General features: G+C 41.0%; 1 protein-coding gene across 5 annotated transcripts in view; it reads right to left on the bottom strand.

Moving 5' to 3' along the window:
• The window catches only part of sema6bb (sema domain, transmembrane domain (TM), and cytoplasmic domain, (semaphorin) 6Bb), a 567817-nt gene that overhangs the window by 27227 nt on the left and 525341 nt on the right, over positions 1-15249 (bottom strand). For all 5 annotated transcript variants that reach the window (XM_072244024.1, XM_072244022.1, XM_072244025.1 and 2 more), the window contains one exon: positions 7575-7724. In XM_072244024.1, the coding sequence (XP_072100125.1) occupies positions 7575-7724 (150 nt within the window). The remainder of the gene's footprint in view (positions 1-7574; positions 7725-15249) is intronic.

Raw genomic sequence — 15249 nt, 5'->3', positions numbered from 1 at the left:
CACTAACATTTCAGGCTTATTTAAAAAAAACAGGAATACAATTCAGGAGTTTGCCAGCTTCTGTTTTTTGCCAGGGTAATTGCTAGAGACATCAAGAAAGAAAAGTACTCCTGCATAGTTACCACTGACTGTTTACTATACCAGCATCCAGCACACTTATATAAGGATCCACAGATTGCTTCAGGGCACATGATGTTTGTTGGCACATCAGGTATTATTAAAATATTCTCCATTCTGAGAACATGAGAAACTTATGCCAAGCTAGCTGGCCGTACAGTTTCTGATTGCTACTGAACTTTCAGCACAATTTAGCAATCCAAGCACTGAGCCATGTGATAGTGAAGTGCTTCTATGCACCATTCATTTTTATTATTGGGATGTGCTAATATGACCATAAGACATAGGTGAAGAATTAAGCCATTTGACCCATTAAGTCTGCTTCCCCATTCTACCATGGGTGAGTTATTATCCCTCTCAACCCCATTCTCCTGCCTTCTCCCATAACCTTTGATGGTCTTACTAATCACTTGGACAATAGTAATACTTATGTCAGACTGTTGTTCATTGACTTCAGCTCCGAGTTCAACTCAATTGTACCCTCTGTTTTAATGAATAAGCTCAAAAACCTGGACCTCTGTACCTCCCTTAGCAACTGGATCCTTGACTTCCTCACAGAGAAACCACAGTCTGTGTGGATGGGAAATAACATCTTGCTGACAATCTATACTGGCACACCTCAATGATGAGTGCATAGCCCACAGCTCTAACCTCTTTACGCTATGTGACTAGGCACAGCTCAAACACCATCCATAAGTTTGCCAATGACACAACTATTGTTGGCAGAATTTTAGAGGTTGGCAAGAAGGCATACAGGAGCAAGATAGATCAGCTAGTTGAGTGGTGTTGTAGCAACAACCTTGCACTCAATGTCAGTAAGACCAAAGAACTGACTGTAGATTTTAGGAAGGGTAAATTGAGGGAACACACACCAGTCCTCTTTGAGGGATCAGAGCTGGAAAGAGTGAGCAAATTCAAGTTCCTGGAAGTCATTGTTTCCGAGGAACTATCCTGGGCCAGACATATTCATGCATGTTCATGCAACTACAAAGAAGGTACGAGAGCGGCTGTATTTCATTAGGAGTTTGCGGAGAATTGGTATGTCACTGAGGACGCTCACAAATTTTTACAGATGTACCGTAGAGAACATTCTAACTAGTTGCATCTCTGTCTGATAAGGAGGGGCTACTGTACAGGATTGGATAAAGCTGCAGAAATTATAAACTCAGCCAACTCCATCATATGCACTAGCCTTCCCAGCATCTCAGCCACTTTCAAAAGCTGATGCCTCAAAATGGCAGCATCCATCATTAAGGACATCCATCACCCACACCCTGCTCTCTTCTCATTGCTACCATCAAACAGGAGGTACAGGAGCCAGAAGACACACACACTCAATGTTTCAGGAACAGCTTCTTCCTTTCTGCCATCAGATTCCTGAATGGACAATGAACCCATGAATACTACCTCAGTCATTTTTTCTCTCTTTTTGCACTTCTTAATTTTTTTTACATATACTTCTTATAGGAATTAATAATTTTTATTATTATGTATCACAATGTAATGCTGCCACAAAACAACAAATTTCACAATGTGTGACAGTGATATTAAACCTAATTCTGATTCTGATCAAGAACCTATCAGTCTCTGCTTTAAGTATCCAATGACGGCCTCTACAGCCATCAATGACAATAAATTCAACAGGTTCTCCACACTCTGGATAAAAGAATTCCTTCTCATCTGTTCTAAAGGGACATCCTTGTGTTCAGAGGGCACAGCCTAAACTCCTCACTATTGGAAACATCCTCTCCACGTCCATCTATCTAAACCTTTCAATATTCAAAAGTTTCAATGAGATCCCCCCTCATTCTTCTAAACTCCAGCAAGTACAGCTCCAGAGTAATCAAAAGCTCCTCATACACTCACCCTTCAATCTCAGGGATCATTCTCGTGAATCTCCACTGGACCCTCTCCAAAGCTAGCACACCATTTCTTAGATAAGGAGCCCAAAGCTGCTCACAATACTTCAAGTGTGGTTGGCCAATGCCTCAGCATTACATCCTTGACCTTATATTCTAGTCCTCTTGAAATAAATACGAACATTACATTTGCCAACTTTACCACTGATTCAAGCTGCAAGTTAACTTTTAGGGAATCCTGCACAAGGATTTACAAGGCCTTTTTACCTCCAATTTCTGAATTTGCACCCCATTTAGAAAATAGTCTACACCTTTATTCCTTCTACCAAAAGTGCATGACTATATATTTCCCTACAGTGTGTTAAATCTGCCGCTTCTTTGCCCATTCTCCTAATTTATCCAAGTCTTTCTGCAGCCTCCCTGCTTCCTCAGCACTATCTGCTCCTCCACCTACCCTTGTATCATTTGTAAACCTGGCCACAAAGCCATTAATGGGCGCCTCTAAGGCGAGATGTAAACACAGTTCGTCAAAGTGGCTAGGAACGTGTGATCAATGAAGAAGCCCTGTTTAAAACCTATGCACAGAAGGAGGACAGGAATTAAACATTCTTGAGTTGAGTAAACTGGGCTCGCATGGGCAAACCTTACTTTTAATGCTGCCAAGATTCAATAAGATGGTAGTAAAGGATTATATCACCGAGCTTCAGAAAACAAGAGGGATAGGAAGAAACATTCATTATTTTCTAATTTACCAATGCACTTAAGTGCCTGAAAATGGCTTAAAGTGTGACAAATATTAAGAAGGAACATTGTGGCCTTGTGGCTAAGTAACACAAGCAATCATTCGTAGACAAGTTTTCAAGCATAAACTGACAAGACAGAATTTTTAATAAAGCATTAAAGAGAAGGTACTTCTTCATCATCATCATTAAGTGCCGTGTTGTATGACATCATCATTATGTGTCATGTCGTATGATGTAGGCGATCATAGTCTCATGACCATGATTGTTCTTGGCAACTTTTTCTACAGAAATGGTTTGCCATTGCCTTCATCTGGGCAGTGTCCTTACAAGACCGATAACCCCAGCCATTATCAGTACTCTTCAGAGACTGTCTATCTGGTGTCAGTGGTCACATAATCAGGACTTGTGATATACATCAGCTGGTCATATGACCACCAACTACTCCAATGGCTTCACATGACCCTGATCACTGGGCAAAGCAGGTGCTACACCTTGCCCAAGGGTGACGTGCAGGCTAGCAAAGGGAAGCAGCACCTTCAGGGAACTCAGGAAAGACAAATGTTGGACACTGCAATTGCAAGTTTGCATTTAGTTGAAGAAACAATAGTTGAAAAAGCTTATTGCTGGGTCAGTGCTATAACCTAAGAAGGGTGAGGAATGGGAAACCAGTAAAGAAAGCTTAGGTATACATGGAGATGATGAATGTGGGTGTAAATTTTTTTTTTTGTAAAAGAATGACTTAAATAAGAATTTAAATATCTGAATTCTGTTCAGGGAAATCTAAGGTGATGAGGCTACATTCAGGCCTGCAGGAAGTTCAGGAACCAGCAGTTGAAGGCACTGATGACCTGGAAGGACACTAGGGGTCAGTGTGACAGCTGTGTGAAAGTTCCTACAGACAAAATACAGCGTCACTCAAAGTCCTTCTATAATTCTGTGATGTTCTGAACATTGCCCTCCTGAAAAGCGTATGACAAAACATTCCCTGCCCAGGGAAAGGATGAAGTCAATGATGGGTTTGATAATACAAAAGGTTGAGTGGAACAAGTTTAAACCATCCTCACCTCGGTGCAGAAGGATATCATGGACCGGTGAAGGAGGTGGCCAAGAAGCAGAAATGGATGTTCCAGCTAACGATATGGAAGCTGACCCAATGGCTGGGTACAGAATTGTTAAGTAGCAGCATACTGATGAGTTAAAGAGAAAACATCAAAGATGAATCATTAAGCTAGTGAAGTGGTTACAGCGGGACAGTCGAAAGGAAAGAGAAACCACCGCTGGGAGTCCCGTTAAATGGGAAGGAGTTAAGCCATGAAAGGTGCAGGGCTGCAGAACTGGATCATGGGTTGTTAACTGTGAGGATGACTTTGTTGGAGGGACATCAACAAACTTAAGGAAGAGCTAAATAACAGATGGACACTGTTCATGGCTTGAATTAAGTGAAACTTGTAAGGAGGATAAAACTGCAAAGATTCAAGTAGAAAATTAAGGCAAAGATGATACCTGGGAGGCTTGATATGATCAAGGAGTTTAGAGAAGGAGGAGAAATGGGACTGGAATTGGTAAAATTGGTAGGTTGATTCAGTCTATATACAATTATGCATAGGATATTTGGACCTCTTAAAGAAATATTCCCTTTCTACCTGAATTCAGCTTAGTATCGCCGAATTCTGGAGAAGATAGAGCTTTGTGACTGGTAACAATCCGTCCCTGGCAACTAGTTCTTGGGCTTTTAGGTGATCCAATGAGAAGAATTGGAGTAGGTTTGACTTCTACTCATTTCCGTTTAGTGGAATGATAGGTGATCTTCTTGAAATCTACAGGATTCTGAGAGGATTTGTTGTATCCTGTTAGAGTGAATTTTTTTGGGTAGATGATTCGCTTACACTTAAATGACTTGGCCACCAGACTTCTATTTGACAAAGTACTGTGGATTGAGTCCACAACAATGTGCTTCCTAAAAAGATGTGAATACCAGGTGCTTCTGGCGCCGTAGTTTGACCAGATGCTGTAGTTTCAAAGACAGTATTATCTATACTTTATAAATATTAATTGTCTTCTATGTTAGCATGTAAAATGCCAAATAAATGTATTGTGGATTTAACTTGCATTCCTAAAGGCTGTGGATACCAACCCAGGCATGTTGGCGTCAGGAGGAAAGGATGAAGTCAGAAGGTGTGATGTTTTGTAGGTAGCTTCAAAACGAAGCATTGTCTATGCATTGTCTATAACTTTTTAAGTAGCGATTGCCTTTGTGTTTAGCATATAAATATCGAGCCCACATTGGGCTAGCAGACCTTCCTACCGAAAGCTTCTCCGTCTGTATGATGCCTGCTGTACCTTGTTGTGTCGAATAAAGAAGCTGCTTTGTATCTACCAGTGACTCTGTCTCTCCAGTGATTTCATCCACACTACAACATATCCCCTATATACAGGAGACATGCTCACAGGTTAAAGGGTAGGTACTTTAGGAATATGATGTGGGAAAGTTTCCTTATTCACAAATTTCTTAGTTTTTTGTCTCAACACTGAGAATATGCCCTCTTCTCATTACTATCATCAGGGAGAAGGTACAGGAGCCAGAATACTCAACTTAAACATGAGGAACTCTGCAGATGCTGGAAATTCAAGCAACAAACATCAAAGTTGCTGGTGAACGCAGCAGGCCAGGCAGCATCTCTAGGAAGAGGTACTGACGACGTTTCAGGCCAAGACCCTTCGTCAGGACAAAGGGTCTCGGCCCGAAACGTCGACTATACCTCTTCCTAGAGATGCTGCCTGGCCTGCTGCGTTCACTAGAATACCCAACTTAACGTCTTAGGAACAACTTCTTTTACTCTGCCATAAGACTTCTGAATGGTTCATGAGCCCACGAACAATACTATTCGTCCTTCGGCCTCTTTATTTATTTAATTAATTAATTTTATTTTAACTTATGGTGATTTATTATGCCTGCACTGTACTCCTGCCACTTAGTTTGCGATTTATGTTAGTGTCGATAAACTTCTGATTCTGAAATGAGGGGCCAGGCCACAGCTTTACACCTAGCAACGTTCAATATCTTGGAGCCATCACTTCAGCTGAGGGACAATGGTACAAATGGCCTGTTATTTCTCTGCTTCAACGTTTACATAAAGATTGTGAACAGGAGCAGGAACAGTTCATTAAGGTGCTGCTTCAATTAAAGATTTCTGCAATATAGTTGTGGAATGAGACAAATGGACTGGTTCAGAAGACCTTACAGAAAAATTCCCTGCAGCAATAGGCATGTGGATGTGCTCAATTCTACAAAGTACTATAACAGTCACCAGTATATTTTCACATTTATACCAAGGGCACGTTGACGCACCTTAATGTTTCCTGTAAGTCCAAACAACATAGCTTCACGCATCACTTCTCGTGTTTCTTAAACTCTCCCCAGACATCATGCAATCACAAGCTCAAATGTGGAAGTTTAAACACAGAGCATCATCTGCTGAACCAGGATAGTGGAGCAGAAACTCAACACAAGAAAGATGTGTTCCTTTGGGATGCAGTGCTTGGATGCTCTCAGCAATCACTGGGTTCAATTTAGTGAGGCGTTTGTCTTGACAGCAGTAGCCTGTGCTGGCTTTGTTATTCTGAAAAGTGGCTCACTAAAATGAATGGAATATGCCCTGCTGCACCACACTGAATATATGGTAGGGTAAAATTCAGTTGATGCTCAACATTCATGAAAATCAAATGTAGCAAAAAAAATCACCATTTGTAGTATCCAGTCTGATGCACAGCCTACCATTTTGCATCTTGGTTACAGTTAAATTTTACTCTGCCTTTCCTGCTACAGCCAGAGAAGTGCTTCTTTAGATGGGTTTCAGGAGCGTAGAATCCTCTTTGTAGCATACTTCTGTGTTCATTTTACCGGGATCTCATTTCCTTACAAGCTAAATGGCTCTTTGAATCCTGCCATTTCTCAGAACCACACAGATGGTGCCAAACTTGCTCAAGCTTAAAGGCTGAGCCAAAGATTACAATTGTTTTGTTCACATTTGCCACTTCCTCTTTTGAAGGATAAGGGAAGTTACCCTGGAGTTACTGATGTGAGACAAATCTTTACCGGCCAACATGCAAGTTTGGTTACTTATACTTTCATATCAGGAGAATAATGACCTTAATATTGAATTCCACCTCAGGTTCTAAATTTACCAGGAGTATGTAAGATGATTTAGACAGAGACCTGCTTCAGGACTTGTAGTATAGCTGGTATGAAGGTTTTCCTGCCCATGGGGTTGTACACTGCTCAGCTTTGTAAAAGTTGTCTTACTGGGACCTGATAACTGAGTCAGATTAGTATTCTGCAAACTGAACCAAGTATGTGTCAACGCAAAGTTGCAGCATTCATATATTTATATTTATTTGTTGTTACTACCACAAGGTAAGCCAAATATTGGAAGAGAAGAGACAAGGGTTGGGGCTGAAAGCAGGATCATGCTCAGGTTCTTAAAATGAACTGAAAAATTTCCTAATTCTGCTTTGGAATATATTTTCCCCAACTTGTTCAATTGCAGTTATGTTTATTTTTGTTTATTTTTTGTGACAAGTTATGTACAATTTACGCTAATTTAAGTTAAGGTAATTTATATATTTATGATGTTTGTACTATATAGTGCTGCTGCTGCATAAAAGCTCATTTTCATGGCATTTATATCCAGGGTATGCATGCCCATAACCATAAACTTGAATTCGAATTTCAGCTACCTAGCTCATAATTATAACTGATTTGAAATTCCTGGTGTGTAATGACTCCATATCTGAAGTCAGGAACAAAGGAGTCCCTCTTTGAAAATGCTCTGGAAGACCGCGCCTTTGAATTCACCTGATGGTTGTCTTTATAATCCATGGCCCATGGTTTAGTGAGGGAACTGTATCATCCATCAATGGGTGAGTCTTTACGAAGTTTAACATCTCATCTGGAAATCCATTAGAGGAGTTGTATTTCGTTCCTGGTTCCGCACAGCAGCCAGGTCTGAAAGGGTAAGAAACAGAAGATCATGCATGACTCATTTTAAGGAATTCAGACCACTAGAATAGTTAAGATAATTTTTGTTGGTCCATCAATTTTTCATCAGTCTTTCTGGTTAATGGGAGCTTGCTGTGCACAAAATAGTTCTGATGTTTCTTCCATTACAACATTTCAAAAACATAAAGTGGATGCTCTAAAATGTAAATCTTTCTTTTGTTCAGTTAGAAAAGGAACATCTTCCTTTTCCAGTACTGTACTATAGCTAGGTTTTACATATTCAAGACATCGCTGTGGTATTAAAAATGCATTACATGCAGACCTGACAATCTCCTCACATGATTTTCACAGGCTCAACCACTCAGAGCCGTTCTTTGGTCACTGCAGTTGCTAGAATTGTAGTGAATGCAGGAAGGCAAGGATTAACACCATTCTGACCTCAGATAGTAGGTTCAGGGACTATTTCTTAAGTCTACCTATGTCTGTCTGTATATGGGCTTGGTGAGTGAACAGTGGTAGGGAAGGGATGGAAGAGATATGGTTGAGTACGTAGCCACCCAGTTCACAGCATCCGTTTGACCGTGTGAAAAATTCAAAAAACAAATCCATTGTTTAGCAGAGTTTCACTGTGGATTTTTTTCTTTATTTTAACTGCCGGGACTAAATTGCTCCATCTTGTTTCACCTTGCTGACATGTACATCTATTGATGGAATCTATAGCACCACGAGCTTGTTCCATAATGACGTCAGTGCTGAAATCCTCCACTGCACCATGATCCTCTCCTTTGTATGCTGTGGGTGATGGCTTTATATTACCCAATTTTGAATTCTTGTCGACTGGATTGCAGGGTAAAAATGACAGAGCACAATCCAAACTTTCTAAATGGTAATTTAAAAGGACATCCTTGTTAGTCTTTAGTAATATTAACTGCTTTCTCTCTGGAATTATCTCCAAAAATAACTTTTCTAGTGTAAATTAACATTGTTTTTCAAACATTGTGAGAAGTCCAGTAAAGTCTGCCTTCTGGTGAAGCTGATAATAGAAGACAAATTGCAGTACTTCTCTTAAGTCGAGCTATTATATCCAGCTTCAAGTAATGTTCCAGTGTTGTGTTGGGATCTATCTGCAGTGAAATACTACCTTGTTTTCAACTTACCAGTTTAATTTACCCAAGATATATTTGATAACAGCCATTTTACTTCACTCGATCTCTGAAGCACACATTCAATCTCACTTATCAAAACCTGTCAAAGCTCCTGTACCCTGCCTCATTTTTCCTTCTCTTGATTTTCTCCCTCCCACAGGGAAAAATAGTGTTTGAATTGATTTGTGAGGTGAATAATTGTGGATCATTTAAGATCTTCATCCTGAGTGTTAAATCTTGACAGAAAACGTCTTCCCAGTGTCATGGGATCAGTATAACCAGAAATGAGTTTGTGGAAATATGGTACCGGGGAAGATAAGGGATATTTAAAAATTAAAATCTGGTAACAAACAATATTGCCCATGAGATTCCAGTAATTGTCATATTATAGGAATGATGTGATTGCACTGCAGAGAGTGTAGTGGAGATTCACCAGGATATTGTCTGGATCAAAGAACATACATTATGGGGAGATACTGGACAGGTTGGGCTTGTCTTTTGTTCCCAGAACAAAGGAGGCTGACGGCTGACCTGGAAGAGGTATACAAGATACAAGAGACATAGATAAGGTAGTCTGAATCTTTCTCCCATGGCAGGTGTATCAAAACCAAAAGAGCTTAGAGGAAAGAGCTTTAGAAGGAAAATGGGAGCTTCAGGAAGGGCAAGTCAAAGGAATGCACACCAGTCCTCATCTAGGTGTCAGCAGTGGAAAGGGTGAGCAGTTTCAAGTTCCTGGGTATCAAAATCTCAGAGGATCTACCGTGGGCCCAGCATATTGACATGATTACAAAGAAGCGGCTATATTTTACTTGTAGTTTGAGGAGATTTGGTATGTCACCAAAGACTCCAGGAAGTTTCTATAGATGTGTCATGGAGAGCATTCTAACTGGTTGCATCACCATCCGGTATGAAGGGGCTACTATAAAGGATCAGAAAAAGCAAAAGAGGGTTGCAAACTCAGCCAGTTCCATCATAGGCCTCTCCAGCAGTGAGGGCATCTTCAAAAAGCAATGCCACAAAAAGACTTCATCCATCATCAAGGATCCCTATCACCCAGGCCACATTCTCTTCTTATTACAACCATTGAAGAGGAGGTACAGGAGCCTGGGGCCACACACCCCATGTTTTAAGAACAGCTTCTTGCCCTCCACCAACGGATTTCGGAACGGACAATGAACCAACCTATGGACAGAACCTCATCATTTTTGCTCCCCTTTTTGCACCACTAATTTCATTTATTATATATATATTATTGTAATTTACAATATTTTTATGCATTGTACTGCACAGCTGCCATAAAACAACAAATATCATGCCATACTGATACGGATTCTGAAATTCTTTTTTAACATATAGAGTGATTGACATAAGACCATAAGATATAGGAGCCAATTAGGCCATTTGGCCATCGCGCCTGCTCCATCATTTCAACATGGCTGATTCAAGTGTCCTCTCAGCCCCAATCTCCCGCCTTCTCCCCGTATACCTTCATGCCCTGGATAATCAAGAACCTATCAAACTCTGTCTTAAATATACTTAAAGACTCCACAGATGCCATTGGCAAAGAATTCCACAGATGTATCGCTCTCTGGCTAAAGAAGTTCCTCCTCATCTCCATTCTAAAGGACACCCTTCTATCCTGAGGTAGTGTCCTCTATTCTTAGACTCTCCCAACATAGAAAATATTCTCTCCACATCCAGTCTATCAAGGCGTTTCACCATTCAATAGGTTTCAATGAGGCCACCAGTCATTCTTCTGAATTCTAGCGAATACAGGCCCAGAGCAATCAAAAGCTCTTCATATGCCAAGCCATTCAAACCTGGAATCATTTTCATGAACCTCCTTCGAACACACTTCAGTTGCAGCACATCTGTTCGAAGGTAATGGGCCCAGATCTGCGCACAATACTTTGTGAGGCCTCACAAATTTTTTATAAAGTCACAACATTACATCCTTGCTTTTATATTCTGGTCCTCTTGAAATGAATACTAATATTGCATTTTGCTTCCTCACCACAGATTCAACTTGCAAATGAACCTCTAGGGAATCCTGCAAGAGGACTCCCAAGTCCCTTTGCACCTCAGCTTTTTGTATTTTCTCTCCATTTAGAAAATAACCTTTTCATTTCTTCTACCAAAGTGCATGACCATACACATCCAAACACTGTGTTTCATCTGTCAATTCTTTGCCCATTCTCCTAATCTGTCTGTCCTTCAGCATCCTCTCTACTTCCTCAGATTACCTGCCCCTCCACCAGTGTTCCCTCTAATTGTTAGTTGTGAATAGTGTAGAAGACTGGCAAAGGATACAGCATGATATAGACCAGTTGCAGATATGGGCTGAGAAATGGCAGATGGAGGTTAACCCAGATAAATGTGAGGTGTTGCATGTTGGTAGGGCAAATGCAAAAAGATAGTACACTGTTAAGGGCAAAGTCTTGAGCAGAGAGATCTTGGGATCCAAGTTCATAGCTCCTTGAAAGTAGCTACACAGGTCCATAATGTTGTTAAGAAGGTTTATGGAATGCTTACTTTTAATAGTAGAGGCATTGAGTTCAAAAGTCTGAAGGTTATGTTGCAACTTTATAAATCTAAGGTTAGGCCACATCTGGAGTATTGCATACAGTTCTGGCCAGCCCATTATAGGAAGGATGTTGAGGCTTTGGAGAGGGTGCAGAAGACGTTTACAGGATGCTGCCTGTTTTAGAGGGCAAGTGCTATCATGGGAGACTGGATAAACTTGGGTTGTTTTCTCTGGACTGTCAGAGGCTGAGGGGAGAGGTTTACAAGATTATGAGAGGCATAGATAGAGCGGACAGAGAGTATCTATTTCCCGGAGTTGAAACATCTAATACCAGAGGGTTTGCATTGAAGGGGAGAGGGGGTAGGTTCAAGGAGGATGTGAGAGGTAAGTTCTTTACTCACAGAGTTGTGGATGCCTGGAATTCACTGCCTGGTATGGTGGTAGAGGCAAATACATCAGAGGGTTTTAAGAGACGTTTTGATATGCACATGAATGTAAGGAAGATGAAGGGACATGGACATGGTGTAGGTAGGAGGGATTAGGGTTTGGGTGTTTGTGATTTGCTTTTGAGCTGTTTCGGCCCAACATTATGGGCTGAATGGCCTGTTCCTGTGCTGTACTCTTCTGTTCCACATTCTATTTGAGAAATATCTGGATGAGCATTTGAATTGGCTTGACATTGAAGGCTACAGACCAGGTGGTGGGACATGGGATTAACACAAAAGAGTGCCCACTGGCTGGCGTGGACAAGTTGGGCAAAATGGCCTGGCTGCATGCTGCACTATACTATGAGTCTATAAGAAAGGATTCAGAAACAACAGTAGCTTGAAAACAGTAAACATACTATATGTAATTGCCATTGTGCATTTTACAGTTCCACATTTGTTTTCTCTTTTTCATTTTTTGTCTCTCTCCTCTTCTGTTTTATTTTAGTCTTCTGTAACTACATTTCCTCAAGGGAGATCATTTATGATTAGTAAGCCTTCACCGCCTCTCCCAGTCTTCACTACCACAACTGGCGTTATTATGTTTTATAGTTACTGCTATTATTTTCTTCCCTCCCACAAACTTGAAAACATTTGAGCCCCAGGTACATTCAGCTCTGTTTAAAGATCATAGATCTGAAAGTTTAACTCTGTTTCTTTCCCTATAGAAGCTGTCTGAGCTGCTGAGTGCTTTCTCCATTTTCTGTTTTCATTACAAACTAATTAGTCCTAATTCTATTCCAAGAGAAATAATGAAATGAATCACTTAAGGATTCAAATTGGAGATTATCTGGACAATGGTCTAATAGATAGCTGTCAGTATTGCTTTAGACTGAAAAGTTTCAATGAGTTCAAGACAAGCTCCCTGATTTTCTTTTTAGGAAGTGACAGACCATATATTCACTGATAAATGCAAAAATGTTTTGTATAAAGACTTCCAAATAGTTTCACTGGTGAGATTACTTAAAGAAGTTAAAATCTGTCGGGAGTCAAGGTCTAACATAACAGTTGAATCCAACTGTGAGACTGATGGAATAGTAAACAACACGTGATCCTGAAACAATCTAGAAACAAAAAAGTGAACAAAATAGACTATGAGTGGACCAAACAGTGATAGATAGAGTTTAGTATCATGAGTGTAAAGCAATGAATGCAAAAAGATTAACTAGGCAATGTATGGGTTCCAGCTATGCCTGCCTTTTTGTTGGCTATGTGGAACAGTCCATGTTCCAAGCCTATATTGGTATCTGTCCCCCACTTTTCCTTCGCTGCATCAATGACTGCATTGGCGCTGCTTCCTGCACGCATGCTGAGCTCGTTGACTTCATCAACTTTGCCTCCAACTTCCACCCTGCCCTCAAATTTACCTGGTCCATTTCTGACACCTCCCTCCCCTTTCTTGATCTCTCTGTCTCTACCTCTGAAGACAGCTTATCTACTGATGTCTACTATAAGCCCACGGGCTCTCACAGCTACCTAGACTATTCCTCGTCCCACCCTGTTACTTGTAAAAAAAAGTATTTATTTATTTATTTATTCTCTCTTTTTTTTCTCTCTCTCTCTCTCTTTCCCTCTCACAAATACTCCTTGCCCGTTCTACATCTTCCTGTGGTGCTCCCCTCTCCCTTTCTTTCTTCCAAGGCTTTCCATCCCATGATTAGATTAGGTTAGATTAGATTAGATTCAACTTTATTGTCATTGTGCTGAGTACAGATACAAAGCCAACGAAATGCAGTTAGCATCTAACCAGAAATGCAAAATAACTGCGAATAAAAAGTAAGTGCTACAGCACACAAATATAAAAGTACTGAGACAGTACAATACGGGTGCAATACTGCTTAGCGCTGTGATGTGAGGTTCAGCAGGGTCACAGCCTCACAGAGGAAGCTCTTCCTGTGCCTGCTGGTGCGGGAGCGGAGGCTCCTGTAGTGCCTATAGGAGGGGAGGAGAGTAAAAAGTCCATGGTTAGGGTGAGATGCATCCTTGATTTTGCTTTTTGTTCTGCCCAGGCAGTGTTTATGGTAGATGTTCTCAATGGTGGGCAATTGGGTGTCGATAATCCGCTGGGCAGTTTTCACCACACGCTGGAGTGCTTTGCGGTCTGATACGGGACAATTACCTTACCACACTGAGATGCAGTTGGTGAGTATGCTCTCAGTGGTACAGAGGAAAACATCCATCAGCATCCTGGGAGAGAAGTGAGCTTTCTTGATGCTCCGCAGGAAATAAAGGTGCTGTTGCACCTTTCTGATCAGGATGGAGGAGCTCAGGGACCAAGTGAGATCCTCGGAAATGTGGACACCAAGGAATCTGAAGTTTGATACACGCTTCACCACAGCTCCATTGATGTAGATGGAGACGTGAGTGTAGCTCCTAGCATGATACTCCCCCTTCTCCAGCCTTGTATCCCTTTTGCCAATCAACTTCCCAGCTCTTGGCTTCATCCCTACCCCTTCTGTCTTCTCCTATCATTTCAGGTCTCCCCTTCCCACTTTCAAATCTCTTACTATCTCTTCTTTCCGTTAGTCCTGACGAAGGGTCTCGACCCGAAACGTCAACTGTACTTCTTCCCATAGATGCTGCCTGGCCTGCTGCGTTCCACTAGCATTTTGTGTGTGTAACTAGGCAATATGCGCATTTGAGGAATGATACTGAAATTGCTTGAAGCTGAAAGGCACTTTGGGTTCTTAGCAGAATCAATACTCAACATCCAAAGATCACAGAGTAGCAATTAACAAAGGTAATAAAACGTTGAGTGATATATTCCAAACAATTGAATGGACGTCAAACTGCATGTTGAGTGTTGTATCTAAATCTGGTCACTGTGGAACAGAGCCATGCAAGCTCTGTAACCACTGCAAAAAAAGGCATAAAGCTGAACTTGAGTCTTTGAGAACTGACTTGTGACAAGCAATAGCAGAATTTGGTCTGTTCTTGCTATTTAAAAAGATATACGCACATGCAAAAGGTGAACCTAGAAAATTAATTTAAACTACACTGAAAAAATAGTGTAAGAGGACTTGGGTTATTGAGGATAACTTCAGCACTAATATTAAGAAATCCTCCTTCAGACAAAGAATAACTGGTGTAATGCAGGGCACACATGCATGGATCAAGGCAAAGATCCAGGGGGATCATTCAGTGAACAGTGAATGGTGTTATACAATCTTGTGGTTGGATATACTTCATGGGCTACCTAGATCAGATGGACTACATCCCAGGGTTCAAAAGGAGAAAGCTGAAGAGGTTGTGGAGTGATTTCAGAGGACTGGAAAATCTCAAATGTCACTCCACTCTTTTAAAAAGGAGGGAGGCAAAAGGCAGGAAATCATAGGCCACCTAGCCTGACTTCAGTGGATGGCAAGATGAAGTCCATT

The sequence above is a fragment of the Mobula birostris genome, chromosome 26 (genome assembly GCF_030028105.1).
Source record: "Mobula birostris isolate sMobBir1 chromosome 26, sMobBir1.hap1, whole genome shotgun sequence".
In the NCBI taxonomy this organism is placed as follows: Eukaryota; Metazoa; Chordata; class Chondrichthyes; order Myliobatiformes; family Myliobatidae; genus Mobula; species Mobula birostris.
This window is presented reverse-complemented; position numbering and strand designations above follow the sequence as displayed.